Here is a 20,476-nt window from a genome sequence, read left to right as displayed (position 1 = left end):
TTCCCCTAGGGACTGCAGCTCGGTACGTGGTCTGTCAGGTTGGTCTGGACTTGTCTCCCAAGCAGCAGATTGCTCCCCTCCTCCTGTCTATCAGGAGGAAGTTGTTACACTGGAGCTCAGCCAACTTTCTTTGGCTGGCAGAGTCGTAGTGGCCAACCAGGTGTTGTTGGCGACTATGTGGTACATTACTTCTTGCTGGATCTTCTCGAGTTCTTATATCAACCAGGTAGAGAGGTTGATCAGGAACTTCCTTTGGTCAGGACGTGACACTCAGATAGCCCGAGCCAAAGTGGCTTGGCAGGTCATCACTCTTCCTTGTTCACAGGGAGGGCTTGGGATCATTGACCCAGCACAACAGAGCAGAGCCCTTCTTGGGAAGTTCATAGTCAGAGGACTTCTTCCAGGCGAGGAGCCCTAGAAGGAGTTCTTGCTACAGCGGCTTCGTGCTAGGGTGCCTCAGGCTGCAGGCCCCTGGCGACCTTCGACCAGATGGATCTTCACAGAGATGCGTAGAGTTGGTTTGAGCAGGAGACTGGAGGACCGCTTTGCTGTTGAGTTTGCTTCGATCTTGGGAGCACTTGCGGCGAGGCCTGGAGCAGCGACAACCTAATTGCACGGAGGAGCGCCTATGACAGGCCCTTGTTTGGAACCCCATGGTTAGCACTCAGAGAGGCCACTTGGTTGATAGTCGGCCTCATTTCCTAGGGTCCCATGGCAGCGGGTCTAGCGCGCTCTTTAGGTGACTGGTTAGAGTTTTCAGGCTTGTCAGAGGAGTTGCAGGCAGTTGCAGAGGAGCCTTCACACGACTGGAGGTTCTCATCTCAATCCGGGCCTGCTCAGAGACTGTTCCATCTCTTTTTTTTGAGTTACAGGGTGAGGGATGCTTACAACGAGTTGCAATAGAGGCCCCGCAGGTGGCAGAGTGCTGTTTTTAGAGGATCCGAGTGGTGGGCATCTGTGGGAGGACTTGTGTCATCGATCCTGACCCAACAGCTCTTGAGACTGGACACTGGAGACTGTGGGCTTGGGAGTGTTGTCCATTGGCACGAGTACAGTGGGATCCTGGAGGGTGGCTTTGGAGGGACCCTCTCTCTTCTACAGACCACCCAGGTGTCCCGTTCTTTCAGTACATTGTTCGACTGGGACGTCACATACTAGCAGCACAGAGAGAGGCTCGCCCCGCTGCAACACCGCTTGGGAGGAGGAGGGTCTCACAGCTGAGTTCTTGGCAGCCTTTTGGGAGGTTGTGGGACTCCAGACAGCTGAGGCGAGTCACCTTGTTTCACACGCAGAGCTACAGCAGTTGGGAGCTGGCTAGTGCATAGTGGTCTCTCGGCCGCATGTGCAGCTTGTGACCATCTCGTGGAGAGTCAGCGTCATTGTCTTTGGGACTGTCCTTTGGCACACTAGGTGTGGCTTCGTGTTCTTCGGCTGATGCCTGCTCTCTCCACGGCTCGACAGTACACTTGGGGAGCAGCGGCTTGGTCCACCCTCACGGGCCCGGCACTTCAATTTGAGCTATCTTCCACAAGCAGGATGATAGTGATGCAAGGGGGACGACCTACACTCCAGTCTGCCACAGAGCTTACTCCATAGGAGTGGTGCGATGAGAGAAAGGAGTGTTGGGAGCTCATCAGTGGCCTGACACTCTGGTTCATCTGGCAGGCCTGTTCCTTCCGCATCTTTGAGGATCGCCCTGTGCCACCAGCAGAGACTGTTCGCGATCTTTGGCTAGAGCTGATCCGCACTCTCAGAGGACAGCTCAAGAGACTACAGGGCAGCTCCGACCGCATGCGGGAGCGCAGAGAGGCTTTCCTTCGACTCTGGCGTCCTGGGCCTTTCTACACCATGGCCCAGGGTGTCTTTCGATGGCACTACCGACCACCTGCGTGGCTTTTCCCTCCTCCCATCTCTTGATTTAGCCTCATTGTACATATGCTGTTTTTCCATTGGGAGAGCCCCATCATGGTTGTTGTAGCCCTCTCTTGTAGAGGTGGTTGTAGCCCTATGGGCAGCGTCATTAACTAATAGAAGGATCTTTTTCTTGAAAAAAAAAAAAGAATCAACAATACTGTCCAGTAAAGCATGGCAAGTAAATCTTCTGGTTTGACTGGATTTGGCAAGCAGCTCATCTGTCCAACCAGAAAGCTTCCTAACCTTGGAAACATCAAAACTGTTATGTTTATTTGGGTCCGAGCAAGGCCCCAGACTTGTTCCTCTTAGGTGAAGCTTTGATATTAGTCAGGTTTGAGAAATCACTTAAAGAAAACAATTGTTGCGACCCCAGCACTAAAGATTGACATTTGTTCGGAGAGAGGCTGAGCTTTCTTGACGACGACGAGAGCGAAGTGGCCTGAAAGAAGGTGAGCGAAGGAACCGCTCCAGCAACCACCCAAAAGAGCCATGACACCTTTCTTTCTCCTCGAAAGTCTACTGCGTTTTCTTGGTGTTCCACTGTTCTCTCTAGTCTATGTATTCCTCTCACCGAGACGGTGAGCAGTCTTGTGGAGGGCAACCTATAGCAGGCTACAGTGTCACTTTCATAGGACACACAGTTAGTACAATTGGTCTGGCCTGATTCACACTAGACGGACTCTCTGGGTTGGGCAATGACACGTGGCAAGGATAGGGACGGTGGTTTAGTGTACATCGTGGCCAGGTCACCACCACCACTCGGTTTGAAGATAGACTTAGATGGCTAACATTTATGAGCCGTTGGTGGCTCTTTATGGTGAGATATGAGTAGTAGCTGTTGGGTCATCATTATCATCTTCTTCATATATGGTCCAGCGTCGTCGTCTAGAGTAGCGAGTCTATACACACAGCACGTCTGCACCATCCCTGCACATTTGAGCCTCGACACCCCCATTATACCGTGAATTCTGAGTGTGCTACCACGCCAGACTCTATATCGATTCCCCTGAGATAGTCGAGTCCATATGTTCTGGTCTGCTGCTGTGTCTCTATGTTGATTTGCTGTTATCTATTGTTTCCTGTGTTTTTATTCTGTTTTGAGTGAGATGTCACGCACATTGCACTGAGGAGCACCCACTGTAGAGAGCACGACACACTATCCGCGCTACAGGTGCCCAACTGGCAGGGACATGGATCCCATTGTTGTTATATGCTGATGTTATTGTGTTGATCTCTGACTCACCAGAGGATATGCAACGACAGTTGGATGCATTACACAGTTTTGCAGAGGATAGTGGATTGTCTATAAACCTTGGTAAAGCCAAGGTTATGGTGTTTAACACCACACCACAGTGGATCAGGAGATCAGCACCGACTTTCACATATGGTCAGGATATTGTAGAGTATACAGATGCATTCACTTACCTTGGGGTTGTTCATTAGGCCAAGGTTTTCTTTGGGGAGAGTAGCAGAGACTAGACTGACTAGAGCTTATGCGGCCTTGAAAGGCTTGGAGAGGATGTGTTCGCAGGTTCAGTTCCAGGAACCTTGGACAAAGTTATGGCTCTTTGATACTTTAGTAGCCTCAGCTATGTTGAATGCGGTGCAGATATGGGGACCTTCTGTAGGCCAAGATGGTTGGAGATGTATGGAGAGGCCCTTGGTATCTATGATCTCTCGACTGATCAGAGCCAAGGCCTCTATATCCCACTCTATCATTCGAGCAGAGCTAGCTGCCCCTCCTATGGAGATTGAGGCGCTTACCAGATCAGTCTCCTTTGTGCACAGCTTGTAGGATACTACTAGAGACAAATATGCTAAACTGGCCCTTGAGTCTTCCAGACAGGACACATCAAGCCCCTGGGCAGTCCATGCCACATGTGAGCGGATATAGATGGGAGATAGCTTGCAGACAAGAGACCAGATCAGAACATGGAGGATGGGGCTCAGGGGGAGTGGCAGTTTTATCCAGGGAGGAGTTGCAACCATTGATATATATAGCGCACAGGGATGAGCAGGCAGGGATGAGCAGGCTAGGTACATGTGGGTGAGGCTAAGGGCAGAGACAGGCAGATACCTCTACATTGCCATTTGTTATTTTCCTCCTGGTACGTCAGTATATGCATCACCTAGAGGACAGTCCCCCTTTGCTATTTTGGATAATGACATATGGGAGTTCTCCAAGGATGGTGACATTATCATACTAGGGGACTTCAATGCTAGGATTGCCCATCACCAGACAGTATTCTATGATACTTCCGAGGATGCTTAGGGAGCTGGACGTTACAAAGATGGGCCTATTCAGACTATCACAGGATGAAGAGTACACTGAGTACGGCAAATACTTGATAGATATGGGAAGTTGGGAACTGCACATGGATTGGCCATTTTGAATGGCCTACAGATATTTTCTACAGCTGGAGGTTTTACATGCTTTCCACATCGACAAGGTGCTAGTACAGTGGATTATGTTATGACCCAACCAGGTCTTCCATTCTTTCAGGATTTCATGGTGGGCACCAAGCCAGTTGAAGTAGCAATTGATCATGCTATCTTGTCTTTCACTCTTACGTTTCAGTTCAACAAAATCCCATTAGGAGAGGTCCCCACACACACTCGGTATATCTTCGTGAGGGAGGTGGATTCTGTGTATATGGATGAGATACACAGGCAGCTATGCACTCAGGAGCCGGGACGGCCACTAGATGAACTCACTCAGATATTGACAAAGACGCTCCATGCTGCAGCATCAGAGGCATACCCCCAAAGCCAACCTACACGGAGACGATCTGGGAGCATACCCTAGAACAATTGGTATGATGAGAAGTGTAGAGAGACGAGGATCAAATTACATAGGGAAGTGCTCATGGGTATTACCACACATAGACAGTCACGGATTATCTTTTGCCGCCTAGTGCGACGAAAGAAAAGGGCTTATCTATCTCAGCTAGAGCGGGATCTGTATCAGCTATTTATGAGTCAAGACTCGGGTGAAGCATGGAGGCTATTCCATGGGCATTCACCACCACCAGCCGTCACCTCCATAGAGACATGGGGGGAATATGCCACATCTCTCTACACAGCATCAGGGCAGCCACCTTTGTCGAACCCACTAGAGACATGCCCTGAGACATGTACTTTCTCTATTGCCGAGAGGGTAAGGAAAGCCATTGACAAGATGAAGACAAGGAGAGCACATGATCATGATGGTTTGGTAGCAGAGCACCTTATCCATGCCAGAGATATGCTTTCAGAGCTTCTTGCTATGATGTTTAATTGAGCCATGTATGAAGGCTTTCCTAAGACTTGGAGTATGTCTACAATTGTGCCTATTTTCAAGTCACGAGATCCCATGATTCCCGGGAATCATCGCACCATCATGGTTGTTCACACATTGGCTAGGCTGTATGCATCCGTACTTGAGCAGGAGATGAGTAGATGGGCAGAGTGAGAGGGCATGCGAGCACCAGGGCAGGTAGGATTCAGGAGAGGTTTCTCCACTCTTGACCAGATTCTGACACTCAGAGCTATTATTGAGGAGGGTAGACACCATGGCAAGAGGATCTATTGTAGCTTTGTGGATTTCCGCAAAGCTTTTGACACAGTGCCGAGAGACAGACTTATACGCAGACTACACGACACAGATGTGCCTATAGAGCTGATATGGGGTATTTTAGCTTTATACAGGACAGTGATGGGGCGAGTACGCACTACTGAGGGAATGTCTGACATGGTCCACTCCATTATTGAAGTGAAGCAGCGATGCCCCCTATCTCCGACTCTTTTTGGGATGTATGTGGATGAGTTTTTAGACTATGTAGAACAACAGGGAGACAGAGGGGCTTAGCTAGCAGGGACATAGATTCCTTTGTTACTATATGCTGATAATATTGTGTTGATTTCTGACTCTCCAGAGGGGACGCAGTGTCATTTAGATGCTTTGCACACATTTACTCGAGACAGTGGATTGTCTGTCAACCTTATGAAAACCAAGGTTATGGTGTTCAACACCACTGGAGATCCACACCCACATTTACGTATGACCGGGAGATTGTGTAGTACACAGATGCATACACCTATCTTGGGGTAGTCTTCAGTGGACCGGTGTTTTCACTGAGAAGAGCATCAGAGACTAGACTAACTAGAGCCTATGCAGCCTTGGGAAGATTGGAGAGGATGTGTTCGCAGGTTCAGTTTCAGGAACCGCAAACAAAGCCAGGGTCAGGTTCCTTGAGATAAATTTTAAGTTTAAGAAGCCTTAAGACCATTCTTTTTGCGTTCAAGTTTAAAGAAATTTTAAGCCTTAAGGTAAACTAATTAAGTTTGCCATATTCCCCCCCCCCCCCCCCGGCGCCCCCCCTCCCCCTCTCTCTCTCTCTCTCTCTCTCTCTCTCGTCTGTACTCTATCGTTGCCCCTCCCTTGCCATACCTCCTCACGCTCCCCCACTCCTCCAGCTACCACGCCCGCTCCTAGTGTGGGTACACACGTACGTTTAGTGACTCCCTTGCGGACGGCGATCAAGCATGAGGAAGCTAAACGATAAAGCCGACCCCCTAGAGGATGCCATTCAAAAGTGCAAAGAGGAAATGACGGAGACCATTACCAAGATGAACCGCAATCTCTTGGGCACAATAAACATGCTCGAAGGACGCGTGCTGATCCAAGAGAGCAAGATAAGTACGCTGGAAGACCGAGTGACGACTCAAGATGAAGAGATTGCGTCACTCAAGAAAGATCTCGCCGAAGCACGATCAAGAAACACACTGGAAGAGGGCGAACTGCAACCCTCAGTAATCGAAGAAATCAACACGATCAAGGAGCAAGTACGAGCCATCAAAGAGGGAGAAGAGCAACACAAAGAAATGACGACTTCTTGGGTGGATGTTCTTACCAAAACTCAACAGAAGGCGGAAGAAGCCGAGAAATGGATCAAGGTGGCCAAGAAAGGAAAAGGCAAGGAGATAACGCCCACGTCCACACCCACTATCATTAATCAAACACTAGAGGAGGAGCAAAGAAGACGGGTGCGCGCTTTACATGTGAGAATTTGTGGTCTTAAAGACAAAGGCAACGTGGACGAAGAAGTAAAAGAACTCACAGCCTTGATGGGGGTTCATGAGCCGACGCACACAAGGGCATGGAGAGTGGGCAACATAAAGAAAAATGGAAGCAGTGGAGAAACCTCAAAAGAAAGAGCACTCGTCCTCCGTTTTCCCTCCATGGAAGCGAAGAAGTCCTTGAAGAAAAGACCAACTCTTAAAGAGATTGGCATCTTTCTCGGGGATGATCTCACCCTCTCGCAGATCGCTCATATGCAGGAAGTAATGCCGGAGATTAGAGCGGCAAGGGGAAAAGGCAAGATTGCCTTTTACCGAGATGGAAAAGTGGTAATACTAGAGCGACGCTCCACATGACGGTGCGAGACTTATGGGACCACACTCAAAGTGGTTGCCTAGAACTGTAATGGATCTATGCGTCTTGATGTGGGTGCTTTTGAGGATAGCTTTACTGGAGGAGACATCATCTTTTACTCTGAGACACACCAGGCCCCTGGGCAATCCATGCCTCACATCAGTGGATACAGGTGGGAGACAGCTTACAGACAGGAGGCACGCTCAGAGCACAGAGGGCGGGGCTCGGGGGGAGTGGCATTGTTATTTAGAGAGGATCTGCAACCACTGATACATATAGCCCGCAGGGATGAGCAGGCTAGGTACATGTGGGTGAGATTGAAAGCAAAGACAAGCAGATATCTCTACCTAGCTATTTGCTACTTTCCCCCGAGTACATCAGTTTATGCATCACCCAGAGGACAATCCCCTTTCTCTATTTTGGATGATGACATATGGGAGTTCTCTAGGGATGGTGACATTATCATCCTAGGGAACTTCAATGCTAGGACTGCCCATCACCAGGCAGTGTTTTATGATACTTAAGAGGAGATGCTAAGAGAGCTAGTTGTTGTAGAGACGGGCCTGTCCAGACTATCACACGATGTGGAATATACTAAGTATGGGCGACACCTGATAGACATGGGCACCGCACATGGATTGGTCATATTGAACGGCCTACAGAGATTTCCTGCTGCGGGAGGTTTTACATGCTTCCCACACAGACATGGAGCCAGCACAGTGGACTATGTCATGGCACAGCCGAATCTCATCTCTAGTATCCAGGATCTCACAGTTGGGCCCAGACCGGTCGGGGTGGCAGTTGATCATGCTCTGGTGTCGATGACCATCTCCTTCCAGTTCAGTGTAGCACACAAGCCACGGGTAGCAGCCCCTACTCGCTACACATTCACACGGGAGACGGATTCTGTATACATGGACGGGATCTACAGACGCCTATGCATTGAGGACCCGGGGCGACCTTTGGAGGAGCTAACTACTATACTGACACAGACATTACATGATGCAGTAGCAGAAGCATACCCACACACCCAGCCTGAGCAGAGCTGCCGATCAGGGAGCATGCCTCAGAACAGCTGGTACGATGAGGAGTGCCGCCAGACTAGAGCCAGACTTCAGAGGGAGGTGCTTTTGGGGGACGTCACTCACAGATTGACTTCCGACGCCTGGTACGGCGGAAGAAGAGGGCTTTTTTGGCCCGACTCGAGCAGGATCTATATCGGCTATTCTTGAGTCAGGACTCACGTGAGGCGTGGCGGCTCTTTCATGAGCAGTCCCCCCCCCCCCCCCTCCTATTTCCTCCACAGAGACCTGGGGTCAGTACGCATCATCTTTGTACACAGTACCTGGACAGCCGCCCCTCCCCAACCCCCCCGATCCATGCCCACACACGTGTTTTTTTCACCGCTGAGATGGTGAAGAAAGCTATTGATGACAGGATGAGGACTGGGAGAGCATATGATCATGATGGCTTAGTCGCTGAGCATTTTATGCATGCCAAAGACCTACTAGCAGAGCTTCTAGCAGTTATGTTTAACCGTGCCATGTGTGAGGGCCTACCGGACACTTGGAGCCTATCTACGATCGTACCTATCTTCAAGTTAGGAGACCCCATGGAGCCTAGGAATTATCGCACTATCATGATTGGGCACACACTGGCACGGTTGTATGCATCCATTCTTGAGCAACAGCTGAGTAGATGGGCAGAGAGGGAAGGAATGTGTGCAACGGTGCAGGCAGGGTTTAGGAGAGGCTTCTCTACTCTTGACTATATCTTGACACTCAGGGCCATCATCGAGGAAGGCAGATCTCATGGGAGACGGATCTATTGTAGCTTTGTGGACTTCCGCAAAGCTTTTGACACAGTACCCAGAGCTAGATTGATGCCCAGATTACAGGAAATGGGAGTACCCACAGAGCTCATTTGGGGGATCACGACATTGTACAAATCAGTAGTAGGGCATGTACGCACCCCGAAGGGACTTTCTACACCGGTTCACTCCACTATTGGGGTGAAGCAAGGCTGCCCGCTCTCTCCTACTCTTTTCGGTATGTATGTGGATGAGGTTTTTGACTACATTGAGAGCGATGGGGATAGAGGTGCACAGTTGGCAGGGACATGGATTCCACTTTTGTTATATGCTGATGATATAGTGTTGATCTCCGAATCCCCAGAGGGAATGCAACGTCAATTGGATGCTTTGCATACGTTTGCCCACGAAAGTGGTTTGTCTGTCAACCTTGGTAAAACCAAGGTTATGGTGTTTAATACCACCCCACAGTGGATCAGGAGCTCAACACCTACATTCACATAGGGCAAGGAGACTGAGGAGTACACAGATGCTTACACTTACCTTGGAGTGGTTTTTAGCGGACTTGCATTCTCACTCAGAAGAGCAACAGAGACCAGACTCACTAGAGCCCACGCAACATTGGGTAGATTGGAGAAGATGTGTTCACGGGTTCAGTTTCAAGAGCCCCGGACGAAGCTCTGGCTCTTTGACACTTTGGTGGCTTCAGCATTGCTCTATGGAGCTGAGATATGGGGACCTTCATTGGATCACCGCGGGAGGCCGGGTCGCACAGATGGATGGGGTAACATGGAGAAACCTCTCGTCTCTATGATCTCGTGGCTCATTAGAGCCAAGGTATCAGTACCACGGGCCATTATCCGAGCAGAGCTAGCAGCCCCCCCACTAGTGGTGGAGGCGCTCACCAGATCAGTCTCCTTCATAAACCGCACATGGGAACTTCCTAGAGACAGATATGCTCGCATAGCACTTGAGTCCTCTCGACAGTTAGCCATACAAGGAGATACAACATGCTGGTATGAAGAGATGACATCATGGTTTCAGGCGCATGGGTTCAACATAGACAGGCTGCCACCATTCCAGTACTCATTGGATGCACCATCTCTCACTCTTACACAGTCAGAGATCACCAAGCTCATCCGCCAAGACCTGACCCAGCTAGACACCAGGAGGACATGGATACAACCAGTACAGGAATTGGGCACGAAGATGGCTTTCTACAGAGACCACCTTCTCCAACTTACGGAAGATGGTTTTGTGACGAGACCCAGATACATGGATACCCACTTGTCTCATGGGATACAATGTGCTATTGGCCAGTTACGCACATCTTCTCACCAGCTGCGGATTGAGACTGGGAGATACAGCGGAGTACCAGCAGAGGCCAGGACATGCCCCTTGTGTGACATAGAACCTGAGACAGAGCTGCATTATACATGCCGCTGCCCCGTCTACTACGAGATACGAGGCCGCTTCCATTGCTTGTTCAGAGAGGGTTTTGGACCAGTCTCAAGAATCATGGGATATGAAGATCAGAGATGCCTGGGTTTGTTCTTGCTCGAGCTACGCAGACATAGAGATAGCCTGATGAATGGCAAGGCTACCAGTCTCAAAGACGGATCACAGACTTCTTCAGAGCAGACACGGGACAGCCGCAAGAGCCACTCCCACAGCAGAGCTCCCCCTCATCTCACACCAGAGGCACACTGATCGACCGAGCAATTGAACTGGGGAAATCCAGGCGCCCACGACTGCGGAGGACTACACAGCATCGACGGAGGCTACGTCAGAAGATTCGGAGCACGCTGGCCAGGCATGCACGACGCCCGATCAGACTACTAACCATGGAGGAAATTGATGAGATTCGCCAACAACCAATGCTAGATCTCTTGTGATTCAGCTATCCCAACAAACCGCCCATTTTTGCTTAGTTTTTTGCTTAGTTCACATCGACCAATCTAGGATCCCATAGTATATATCTTTGTTTTGTACAGCTATTTTGACTGTTTGCACCGGCGCTAAAAGCATGAGCAAATGTTCGATGGCAGAAATTGAGGGAGTCCACATCTATAAGCATCTCCAGGTCCCGCTGCCTCTGGCTATACTTGAGGGTAAGCATCCTCTGTCACACCATTGAATCTCCCGAGGCTACAGACCCCTACGCACAGCACCTTCATCATGGATGCCATTTTTCTTTGTTGTTATGTTATTTTGTTACTCTGACTTTATATCAGATCCACCACCTTGTAACTTTCTGGTCTCATAGGTCACTATGGCCTTTTGAAGACGTTAATATAACATTTCATTTCTCTCTCTCTCTCTCTCTCTCTCTCTCTCTCTCTCTCTCTCTCTCTCTCTCTCTCTCTCTCTCTCTCTGTTACATCCAGTTTACCGGGTACCTATTGTATCAGCTGCTACACCCACGTAGTTTTAGATTGTAGTAGTAGTAGTAGTATTTTGTTCCACTTCTAGTTCTTTTCTAGTTCTTTTGTACCCAGACATGGTATTAGATTCACTATTTTGTAACTGATTGGTCTCATAGGTCATTTTGGCCTTTTGAAGACGTTAATATAACATTTCATTTCATTTCTCTCGCGCGCGCGCGCAGTTTCCTACCCCCTCGCGCTCTCTCTCTCCCCCTATCGCGCTGCTCTGTTCCTGTCGCGTTGCCCTGCACTGTCTGCTTGCTGCGCCATCCCCTGTGCTGCGGGTTCAGGCCCTGTTGTTGTTGATCGCGCCACTCCCCTTTTCCCACGCTGCTGGTGCTGCTTCGTACGCTGTTGGCTGCTCCCTGCACTGTCCGCCTGCTCCGCCATCCCCAACCCTTCCTGCCCGCCTAGTCCCCCCCTTACCCCCCCCCCACACACACACATCCCCTCTCCCACCACACACACACACCTACATGCGCGCACACACAACCGCAGGTACAGCAGGCAGTCAGAATTTCGGTACAGCAATCAAAATTTGGTACAGCAGGCAGAATTTTTTCAGTGCAGATTTTCAAATATTGCAGATTTTTAGAAAATAGTAGATTTCAGAAACAGCAGAATTCAGAAATTGCAGATTTTCAGAAAATTGCATGACCGGTAGAAATTGCAGAAATTGAATAAAGCAGGGCTTGGTTGTAATTTGCAGAAATTGCAGATATATACGCTATGTATGCTTAATGTGGGAACATGTATGCATAATGTGGAAGCCCGGGTGCGTGTAGGTCTCCTTTCGCCGCCGCAAAATTTCGTCTCGTTTGTCAGCAACGACCAAACATGAGGAAGCAGAATGACAAGCCCGACTCCTTAGAAAATGCAGTCCAAAAGTGCAAAGAAGAAATGGTCAAGACCATTAACAAGATTAACCGCCACCTATTAGGGACAATAAAACTGCTAGAAGATCAGGTTTTGGCCCAAGAAAACAAGATCACTGCAATGGGGGATCATGCGACGGCCCAAGACGAAGAGATTGCCCACTCAAGAAGGAGCTCACTGAGGCACAATCACGAAGAAGGAGAATTGCAACCCTCTGTAATAGAAGAACTCAACACAATCAAAAAGCAAGTGCGAGCCATCAAAGAGGGGGAAGTACAGCATAAAGAAATGACAACCTCTTGGGTAGACGTTATCACAAAGACTCAACAGAAAGTAGATGAGGTTGAGAAATGGATTGAGGTTGCCAAGAAAGGGAAAAGTAAGGAAACAACATCCACACCCACTATTATCAACCTAACACTAGGAGAGGAGCAAAGAAGACGTGTATGCTCTCTACATGTGAGAATTTGCGGCCTTAAAGACAAAGATAATGCAGACGAAGAGGTAAAAGAACTCATGGCTTTGATGGGAGTTCATGAGCCGATGCACTCAAGAGCTTGGAGAGTGGGCAACAAGAAAAGTGGGAGCAAGGGGAAAACCTCCAAAGAAAGGGAACTTATCCTTCATTTTCCCTCCATGCAAGCGAAGGACTTTTGAAGAAGAGACCAAATCTTAAGAAGAGGGGCATCTTTTTTGGGGATGACCTTACCCTCTCACAGGTCGCCCATATGCAAGAGGTAATGCCAAAGATTAGAGCGGCAAGGAAAAAAGGTAAGATTGCTTTTTACCGAGATGGAAGAGTGGTGACATTGGAGCCACGCTCCACATGACAGTGTGAGACCTATCTGACCACACTCAAAGTTGCTACCTGGAATTGTAATGGATCTATGCGTCTTGATGTGGGTGCTTTTGAGGAGAGTTTTAGTGGGAGAGACATCATCTTCTACTCTGAGACACACCAGGCCCCTGGGCTATAGATGGGAGACAGCCTGTAGACAGGAGACACGATTAGAGCACAGAGGGCGGGGCTCAGGAGGAGTAGCAATGTTATTCAGGGAGGAGTTGCAGCCATCGATACATATAGCTCGCAGGGATGAGCAAGCTAGGTACATGTGGGTGAGATTGAGAGCAGAGACTCGCGGATATCTTACATTGCTATTTGCTACTTTCTCCCGAGTACGTCAGTATATGCACCACCAGAGGATAGTCCCCCTTCTCTATTTTGGATGATGACATATGGGAATTCTCTAGAGATGGTGACATTATCATTCTAGGAGACTTCAATGCTAGGACTGCCCATCATCAGACAGTATTTAAAGATACTAGAGGAGATGTTGAGAGAGCTGGATGTTGCAAAGACGGGCCTATCTAGACTATCATAGGATGCGGAACATACTAAGTATAGATGGCACTTGATAGACATGGGGACTGCACATGGATTGGCCATCTTGAAGGGCCTATAAAGACTTCCCGTTGCGGGAGGTTTCACATGCTTTCCACACAGACATGGAGCCAGCACAGTGGATTATGTCATGGCACAACCAAGCCTCATCTCTAGTATCCAGGATCTCATAGTTGGGCCTAGACCTGTTGGGGTGGCAATGGATCATGCTATCGTGTCGCTGACCATCTCTTTCCAGTTCAGTGTAGCACCGAGTCCACGGGTAGCAGCCTCTACTCGCTACACCTTCACGCGGGAGACAGACTCTGTATACATAGACGAGATCTACAGACGCCTATGTATTGAGGAGTCAGGGCAACCTCTGGAGGAGCTTACTACTATACTGACACAGACATTACATGATGCAGCAGCAAAGGCGTACCCACACACCCAGCCTGAGCATAGACTTCGTTCTGGGAGCATGCCCCAAAACAGCTGGTATGATGAGGAATGCCGCCACACTAGAGCTAGACTTCAGAGGGAAGTGCTTTTGGGGGACACCCCTCACAGAGAGTCACAAATTGACTTTCGACGCTTGACTTTCGACGCCTAGTACGGCGGAAGAAGAGGGCATTTTTGGCTCGACTAGAGCAGGATCTCTACCAGCTATTCTTGAGTCAGGACTCGCGTGAGGCATGGCAGCTCTTTCATGAGCTGTCTCCCCCCCTGCCATTACCTCTACAGAGACGTGGGGTCAGTACGCATCATCTTTGTACACAGTTTCTGGACAGCCGCCCCTTCCCGAACCCCCCAATCCATGCCCACACACATGTGCTTTTTTCACCGCTGAGATGGTGAAGAAGGCCATTGACAGGATGAGGACTGGGAGAGCATATGATCATGATGGCCTGGTGGCTGAGCATTTCATGCATGCCAGAGATCTACTAGCAGAGCTTCTAGTAGTCAAGTTTAACCGTGCCATGTGTGAGGGCTTGCCTGATACTCGGAGCTTATCTACGATTGTACCTATCTTCAAATCAGGAGACCCTATGGAGCCTGGGAATTATCGCACTATCATGATTGGACACACATTGGCACGGTTGTACGCATCCATTCTTGAGCAGCAACTGAGTAGATGGGCAGAGAGAGAGGGAGTGCGTGCAGCTGGGCAGGCAGGGTTCAGGAGAGGTTTTCTACTCTTGACCATATCTTGACACTCAGGCCATCATCGAGGAGGGCACATCCCGTGGGAGACGGATCTATTGTAGCTTTGTGGACTTTCGCAAAGCATTTGACACAGTACCCAGAGCTAGATTGATGCGCAGATTACAGGACAGGGAAGTACCCACAGAGCTCATTTGGGGCATCATGGCATTGTACAGATCAGTAGGGCATGTACGCACTTCAAGAGGGTCTATCTACACCGGTTCACTCCACTATTGGGGTGAAGCAGGGCTGCCCACTCTCTCCTACTCTATTTGGTATGTATGTGGATGAGGTTTCTGACTACATTGAGAGAGATGGGGATAGAGGTGCAGCGCTGACAGGAACATGGATTCCGTTATATCCTGATGATATTGTGTTGATCTCCGACTCTTCGGAGGGGATGCAACGTCACTTGGATGCTTTGCATAGGTTTGCCCATGAAAGTGGTTTGTTTGTCAACCTTGGTAAAACCAAGGTCATGGTATTTAATACCACCCCACAGTGGATCAAGAGGTCAGCACCTGCATTCACATACGGCCAGGAGACGGTGGAGTATACAGATGCTTACACTTACCTTGGAGTGGTTTTTAGGGGACCAGAATTTTCATTGAGGAGAGCAGCAAAGACTAGATTGACCAGAGCCCATTCGGCATTGGGTAAATTGGAGAGGATGTGTTCATAGGTTCAGTTTCAGGAGCCTCGAACGAAGCTCTAGCTTTTTGACACTTTGGTGGCTTCTGCATTGCTCTATGGAGCTGAGATCTGGGGGCCTTCATTGGATCATCACAAGAGGACAGGTCGCACTGATGGATGGGGGGACATGGAGAAACCTCTAATCTCTATGATCTCGCGGCTCATTAGAGCCAAGGCTTCAGTACCACGAGCCATTATCCGAGCAGAGCTAGCTGCCCCCCCCACTAGTGGTTGAGGTGCTCACCAGATCTGTCTCCTTCATACATCGCATGTGGGAACTTCCCAGAGACAGATACGCCTTCCTTGCATTGAAACCTCTAATCTCTATGATCTCGCGGCTCATTAGAGCCAAGGCTTTAGTACCACGTGCCATTATCCAAGCAGAGCTAGCTGCCCCCCCCACTAGTGGTTGAGGCGCTCACTAGATCTGTCTCCTTCATACATCGCATGTGGGAACTTCCCAGAGACAGATACGCCCGCCTTGCACTTGAGTCCTCTCGATAGTTAGCCATGCAGGGAGATACGTAGGTTGGTATGGGGAGATGACGTCATGTTTCCAGGCGCATGGGTTCAGTATAGACAGATTGCCCCCCTTCCAGTACTCACTGGATGCACCCTCCCTGACTCTTACTCAGTCCGAGATCACCAGGCTCATCCACCAGGACCTAACTCAGCTAGACACCAGGAGGACATGGATACAGCCAACACAGGAGCTAGGCACGAAGATGGCTTTCTACAAAGAGCATCTTCTCTAGCTTACAGCGGACGGTTTTGTGACGAGGCCCAAATACATGGACACCCACTTGTCTCATGGGATACGGTGTGCTATTGGCCAGATACGCACATCTTTACACCAGCTGCGGATCGAGATTGGGAGATACAGCGCAGTACCAACAGAGGCCAGGATATGCCCCATGTGTGACATGGAGCCTGAGACAGAGTTACACTACACACGCCACTGTCCCGTCTACTACGAGATACGAGGCCGCTTCCACTGCTTGTTCAGAGAGGGCTTTGGACCACTCTCCAAAGTCATGAGGTACGAGGATCAGAGATGCCTGGGTTTGTTTCTGCTCGAGATGCGCACACACAGAGAGCCTGATGAGAGGAGAGGCCAGCCAGTCTCAGAGACATATCACAAACTTTTTTAGAGCACACACTGGACACCCGAAGGAGCTACTACCACAGCATATCTTGTCACCTCACACCAGAGGCACACTGATCGACCGAGCGACTGCGTTGGGGAGATCCAGACGCCCACGACTGCGGAGGACTACACAGCATCGACTAAGGCTACATCAGAGGATGTGGCCTTTTGAAGACGTTAATATAACATTTCATTTCATTTCTCTCTCTCCAAGAGAAAAATCTTCATTAAAATTAACATCTCAAGGGCACAGCAATGTACAGAAGCCAATCATCATAGAGGTGTGATCCCAAAAATGTCCATAAACACCAAGACTATTTCTTGGTTTTCAGAATATTCTCTCATATCTCCTAACATACACACTCTTCTATGATCCAAGAGTGAGTAAATTCTCATCCTGTGTCACACACACAACAAGAGGAACATAATCTCTGCCACAACTGTATGAAAGAATCCCCAGGAATTCCAATGGGTTCAGGAGATGGAGGTGGTATCTCTGCCGAAGAAAATGAAGCTTGTTGAGGTTGATCCTTGGTGGAGCCCCTCGCCTGTAAACTAGTATGATCAGGGGCACCTATGTCTGCCTCTGGCGTCTTCTTCTCCTCTTCTTTGCTTCTCTCCTCCTGGCTCTCTCAACCTCTGTCCAACTAGAACCTAATGATACCAATTTCCATATGACCTACTCTACCACATACAAAACAATGTCCTAGTAAACCAATGAAAAAAACTCCGTTGTAATTTATCTCCATGGATAGTAGGGAGAGAAATGTATGGAGGAGGAGGAGGGGTGGATAATCTGTCTGAGAGTGGGGGTATATACATCATCGGATAGTGCACTACCTCACCCAACACTAGACCAAGACTACTATCAATCTTTCAAATATATGCGGATGAAACTCTGGCAATAAACCTGGAAATCTCACTATAACTGCAAGACCCTCGTCAAGGCTAGCTAGATCCATCTCCTGCCGCCTGAACCCTGTAGCAACCTCTCCACAACGGAAAGACAAACACAATCCTGGGAATAGGTGGCACGAGTAAGGCAGCTCTAAGGAAGTCCAGAAGCCGCCTTGTTGACATCCTTTATCCGACCACTTTGCATACCAAACAACATGGCTCTGCACTCTCAATGGAATTGAGTGTATCTGCTGAAAGTCTGATCCCACTGGATAACCCACAAGAATCCAATGTGAGGAACAGACTCATCTCCGATGAACCAACCAAGAGCAGGCCGATGGTTGGCAATGGTGACTGAGTGGAATTCCCCGCCATAAAAGCGATTCAGAACCAAAGAGGCTCATGTGTTACCAGCCACAGAATGTCAATGATGAAGTGAACCACCAATGAGACTGCTCCATGTAAGCACAGCGGATACGCTGTACAGTCTAAACTGGAGGCCTAAAGCACTCTTGACAGGGCCACTGGATAACCCACAAGAATCCAATGTGAGGAACAGACTCATCTCCGATGAACGAACCAAGAGCAGGCCGATGGTTGGCAATGGTGACTGAGTGGAATTCCCCGCCATAAAAGCGATTCAGAACCAAAGAGGCTCATGTGTTACCAGCCACAGAATGTCAATGATGAAGTGAACCACTAGTGAGACTGCTCCATGTAAGCACAGCGGATACGCTGTACAGTCTAAACTGGAGGCCTAAAGCACTCTTGACAGGGCCACGCTGATAATGTCCACTAGCAGAGGGAGGCCTATGTGGCCCTCAGAAATTCCCTAACACCTAAAGGACAATAGAGAGTAATCACGGTGCATCAGCACCTCAACCCTGCAGTAATTGACTTTGACATCCAAAAAGGCCTGAACCTGTAAAACCACCTGCAGGATGCCTTTGGTCTCTCATTTTGGGTGAGTCTCCCCACTTTGTCCAGCTTTCCACTATGATAGGATGATGTAGCCCAGTCAAAACTAATAGAGGGATCCTTCTTGCGCAAAGAAAAGGGGGGGAAAAAAATCCTGTCATCAAAACTTGGAGATTGGAAATGACACTCTAGCTATTGTACAGTTTAGAAGAACCTTGCTTTATGGAAAGATGCACTAAAGCACTAAGCACAATAACATACCATGTTATAATCAGCAGAAACTATTAAAGAAAGAAAAGCTTTCAGAAGACTCATACCATCTATTGTCCACCAATCACCACCTTCAGCACTATGAAAAGTTAGTTTTCCCACCATTGATACCATGTCATGCCAGTTATTGTAACCCCCATGCATCCACAGTTCTTTGCTAAAAGCAAGATTCCGATTTGAACGGTTGTAAAACAGTTTTACAGTATCTCCTCCCTGGAATTCAGAAGGCTCAAAATACCACAATCCTTCAACATGTTTGACTGCTTTCTGCAATACACGGCTTGTTCTTTCACGTTGCTCATTTACACGTTTGAGTGCTTCATGTCTGTCAGCCTTTTTTGATGCTTCCTTTTCTGCCATCCTGCGTTCTTCAGCGATCTGTTTTTCCTCCAAGGCTTTTTCAGCAGCAATCCTTTCAAATTCTTTTCTCTCTTCTTCTATTAAAAAATCTTCAAAGTCGACTTTCTGCAGGCCATTTTCCACTGATACAGAAAAATCTTTGTATCCATTGTTCTCATATAAACTACCGCCATTGTGGAACACAAAATCTATCTTATAAGCCTCTTTGGGAACTTGTAGCTTGCAAGCCCACCAATCCCCTGAGAAAGAAGTTAAGCTTAAGTCCATCTCAAAAGATCTCCATCTCCAGTCATTGTATGCTCCTCTAACTTTGAGTATTGACTCCTGTGACAAAGTGCTTGCTGCACGATTAAAAAACAACTTTGCCTCATCTCCTGCCTTTGGAATTTCTGGGTAGAAAAAAAATTTTCCAGCATCAAGTGTTGTCTTTTCACACAAGGCCATTATTACTGAGATTAGTGATTCCTCCTCCAGTTGGGCTTCCTTGGAGGTTGGAATCTGTTCATTTTCTTTCCCTTCAATAGATTCTGCAACAAACCTCTCTGGCTGAAAGTTTTCTAATGAGGAACTTTTCTCTTTCATTGAAGATTCAATACTAGCAGACTTTGTGGCAGGCTCTTTTGACCTTATGTCACCAGAAGTTTTGCGACTATCCTCAGAAACTATTCTTTCCTGAATTAAGGAAGAACTCTCCATTTCTTTGTCCTCCTTGGCAACTCTTTCATCTGCCAATATTTCCTCGAGCAGCATACCACCAATACCATTTTCTGAAGGCTCATGTCGCTCTAAATGACTAGAGACTGTTTGCTTCAGAGGCAGTGTCGTGCTGGGTTCTTTAATCTCTGAAGTTCTGTCCTCAGTTGGCCATGATTCTTGCTGACTCTTGGAGCCTGCCCCTTTTAGTCGTCTTTGTGTAGCAGTTTTTCTTCGCCCTTTTGCCTGCATGTCTGCCACTGCAACAAACAATGGGCAGATAGGTTAACAAGAGACTGTGAATGCAGGTCATGAACCAATCTACCTACTCTCTAGTATCACTGCCCTTGTAATAAGAGGCTTTCCCCAATTGTTTCAATGCCATTAGCATCTGACAAAGTAACTAATTGTCAAGATTTGTAGTAGAGCCATAATAAAAAGCAAAATAACTGCTCCCCCATCAAAGTCAATT

The 20,476-nt window shown here is 48.4% G+C and overlaps 1 protein-coding gene across 2 annotated transcripts in view; it reads right to left on the bottom strand.

Moving 5' to 3' along the window:
* The window catches only part of SS3 (starch synthase 3), a 115,493-nt gene that overhangs the window by 80,704 nt on the left and 14,313 nt on the right, over window positions 1-20,476 (bottom strand). For both annotated transcript variants that reach the window (XM_086514774.1, XM_086514773.1), the window contains one exon: window positions 18,999-20,264. In XM_086514774.1, coding sequence (XP_086370900.1) covers window positions 18,999-20,256 — 1,258 coding nt within the window. In that variant the 5' untranslated portion in view covers window positions 20,257-20,264. The remainder of the gene's footprint in view (window positions 1-18,998; window positions 20,265-20,476) is intronic.

This window comes from Adiantum capillus-veneris, chromosome 6 (genome assembly GCF_014529385.1).
Source record: "Adiantum capillus-veneris isolate H3 chromosome 6, ASM1452938v2, whole genome shotgun sequence".
In the NCBI taxonomy this organism is placed as follows: Eukaryota; Viridiplantae; Streptophyta; class Polypodiopsida; order Polypodiales; family Pteridaceae; genus Adiantum; species Adiantum capillus-veneris.
Note: the sequence above shows the minus strand (reverse complement) of the source record. Positions and strands in the feature narration are given on the sequence as shown.